General features: G+C 54.3%; 2 protein-coding genes across 2 annotated transcripts in view; one reads left to right on the top strand and one right to left on the bottom strand.

The window, feature by feature from the left end:
- FEN1 (flap structure-specific endonuclease 1) overlaps positions 1-279 on the bottom strand; it is a 2,576-nt gene extending 2,297 nt beyond the window's left edge. Inside the window, exon 1 of the mRNA XM_010564276.1 lies at positions 230-279. The gene's annotated coding sequence lies outside the window, so the exon portion shown is untranslated. The remainder of the gene's footprint in view (positions 1-229) is intronic.
- A 74-nt stretch (positions 280-353) lies between these two features.
- TMEM258 (transmembrane protein 258) lies at positions 354-1,460 on the top strand. The gene is made up of 4 exons (XM_010564275.1): positions 354-431; positions 527-636; positions 733-906; positions 1,300-1,460. Exons 1-3 carry the CDS (start codon positions 429-431, stop codon positions 857-859), a joined length of 240 nt encoding a protein of 79 aa, XP_010562577.1. The 5' UTR covers positions 354-428; the 3' UTR covers positions 860-906; positions 1,300-1,460.
- The last annotated feature ends 1,487 nt before the right edge of the window (positions 1,461-2,947 follow it).

Below are 2,947 nucleotides of genomic sequence, written 5' to 3'. Positions count from 1 at the left end.
CTCTCTGGCCGCCATTATCCCCCCCCACCCCAGGCCCACCTCAGCCTGCTCCAGCCGCCATTATCACCCCCCAGGCCCGCCTCAGCTTGCCCCGGCCTCCATTATCCCCCCCAGGCCCGCCTCAGCCTCTCTGGCCGCCATTATTTCCCCCCTAGACCCACCTCAGCCTCTCTGGCTGCCATTATCCCCCCCACCCCAGACCCGCCTCAGCCTCCCGGGCCGCCGTTACCCCTCAGCTCGATCCCGCCACCGCTCCCGCGCTCCGGCGCAATGCCCGCCGGGAGCTCGGCGGAGCCAATAGCGAGCGGCTCCCGCTCGCTCCGCCCCACCTATCCCGGCATCCCCCTTCGCTCTCTCCTTCCGCTTCCGGCGGGAGCGGAGCGGGGAGCGCAGGCGACGTGTCGTGAGCGGAGCGGGAGCCGGGCGCCATGGTGAGGGGCCGGGGCCGCCGTGAGGGGTCGGGAGCCGGTCCCGGCCCAGCCCCGTCCCCTAGCGGTGTCCTTACCCTTCTACCGTCTCGCCGCAGGAGCTGGAGGCGATGAGCAGATACACCAGCCCGGTGAACCCGGCCGTTTTCCCGCACCTCACCGTGGTGCTGCTGGCCATCGGCATGTTCTTCACCGCCTGGTTCTTCGTGTATCCCTGGGCTGGGAGTCGGGGGACAGGGGAGCGGGGTGGGGGGTTCCCTCACCTTGCTCTGCCTCCGTTATTGCCTTAACCCCCGGGCTGCAGCTACGAGGTGACTTCTACCAAGTACACGCGGGATATCTACAAGGAGCTGTTGATCTCGCTGGTGGCTTCGCTCTTCATGGGCTTTGGCGTCCTCTTCCTGCTGCTGTGGGTCGGTATTTACGTCTGAGGCCCGGGCGGAGGAGCACCGGTACTGCCTTGTTGATCCCTATGGCTGTAAGCTCCCCTAGGTCTCAACTCTGCCTGTGTCTGGGTTGGGGGGGGGGTGTCCTGGAAATGTAGCCCTGTCACCCCCAGTCTTTACAAACCCCACTTTTCTTCACGGGCAGAGTTAGGAGGTGCAAAAGGCTGTGCCCCCATCCGGGCAGCAGCCTTTGGGCTGAAGCATGGCAGCTGCTGCCAGCTCCAAAGCAGCTGTTTGGTAAGGTAGCCGGAGAGGGCTTCTGTGCCTCTCTATTAACTGCAGGCAGAACTGGCCTTTGTCCCCGTTTGAGGCAGTAAGGAATCTCGCGCACTGGGTATTGTCCTGCGCTCTGGGGCTTTAGTAGCAGCAGAGTCTGGCCCTGGGGAATGCTGTCTCACCGACCTCCATCTCTCGTTTGGTTCTAGGTGGGAAGCCCTGCGGAAAGTCTTTTTGTATTTCTTTTATACTTCAACAACAAAGCTTGTGTCAGGCATGGGCTGTGCTCTTGTCGAGCGACTTCTGCCAGCCCAACAAACCAAACCCGAATAAAACTGGCTCTGTGACGCACCTGCCTTTGGACTCGCAGTTTGTCTTTTAGGTGCTTTTTTTTTTTTTTACGTGGCTTTTCCAAACCACTTTGATACTGGCGCAAGACCCAAGGCCACGTGCCTTGGTATGGGCCCAGTGTTTATCATAGACTTCCAGAGCTGTGTATGCCCCGAGGGGCTTCAGAATAAAAATGCTTCCTTCTTTCTAAGCCTGCTTTTATATCCCTCAACCTTTATATCCCCTCACCCTCTTTCTGGAAGGCTGTGCCCATTCTCATCCTGAGCCAGCAGCTTTGTGGCTCAGCAGCACGGAGGAGAGGGGCAGGGACTGCTCTGAGCTGCTTCGCTTACCATCAGCAGCACGTGCTGGGGACCTCCTGCGCTAGAAATGGAGCTGATAGAAATGCCCAGTCCCGCTCTTCAGCCAGGTTCCGTGCTCCTGAGGTGTGCGGATGGCGGCTGTGGCCGGGTTCGTGTACCATTTGGCCTGGGTGAAATGGCGCTTGCGGAACGGTCTCTGCCCAGGGTTCCCAGGTAACGCGCCGATGTGGCTCCTCAGGTGCAAAGCAAGAATGCTGCTTGGCTGGTGGGCACCGCAGCGGGTGACATAAGCTCTGTTTGTGGGAAATGAGTTTTTGGGAGGAATGCTTGAGAAGTACAGGACAGAATAATCTTGTAGCTGGATGTGCCCTTCGGTTAAGTAGTTAACTGCCTATAAAAAAGGAGTTTATGGTACGTGTAACTATTTTTATAGGTAGCTTTGAATTTGTAGCCCAGCTTTCAAAGCAATTAGATTTCAAAATCAGAAATTCAACAGGTAGCTTACAGATTTAAAGCCCTAATTTCCTGTTTGGGAAGGAAGCTTTCCCTCTGCGAATGCCTCTGGATCTGGCTCTAACCTCTGAGCCGTGAGCAACAAGCTCTTTTTTTATACCTCTTCAAAAGCATGCTATGTAGCAGTGAGCAGCCACAGGCTGGGGCTGTTCTGACCCTGACCGGACCCTGCACAGGCACGTCTGGAAACTCCTGCTGATTAATGACATGGGGGTTCCTCCATCTTTTAGGAAGCAGTTTTATAGCTACTGAACTGAAAGACTGTTATTTCACAGCAAGGGAGGAATGCGCCAGGAGCCGTCCTTGGATACAAAGCAGTATTTATATATTTATTTATATGGGCATATTTACCTCCAGCATAAAACAAAGTCTAAATAAGCCAAACAAAAAAGTGGGGAATCCGGAGACTCAGCACTCAAATTCAGCAAAATATAAATATAAATCAGAAAGAAAGGAGGGAAACCACGCTTGTTCCCCACAAATAAAAACCGATAATCAATAATACCTGCTAAGAATGCAACTCTACAGACTTGCTGGCAATATACAGTGATTAAAGCTGTGACAGCAACATTTAAACCAAACAAATTAGTGCTTTACTTTTTTCTTAATTCTTGCAGTGGTGGCATAGTCTCTATTTACAGGCTTTAAGCTCTAAGAGTAGGACAGAATGTTTGTGAATTTGCTTTTGAAA

This window comes from Haliaeetus leucocephalus, unplaced genomic scaffold (genome assembly GCF_000737465.1).
Source record: "Haliaeetus leucocephalus isolate CR32 unplaced genomic scaffold, Haliaeetus_leucocephalus-4.0 Scaffold177, whole genome shotgun sequence".
Lineage (NCBI taxonomy): Eukaryota > Metazoa > Chordata > Aves > Accipitriformes > Accipitridae > Haliaeetus > Haliaeetus leucocephalus.
The sequence above is the reverse complement of the archived record's forward strand: the minus strand, read 5'-3'. Positions and strand labels throughout refer to the sequence as shown.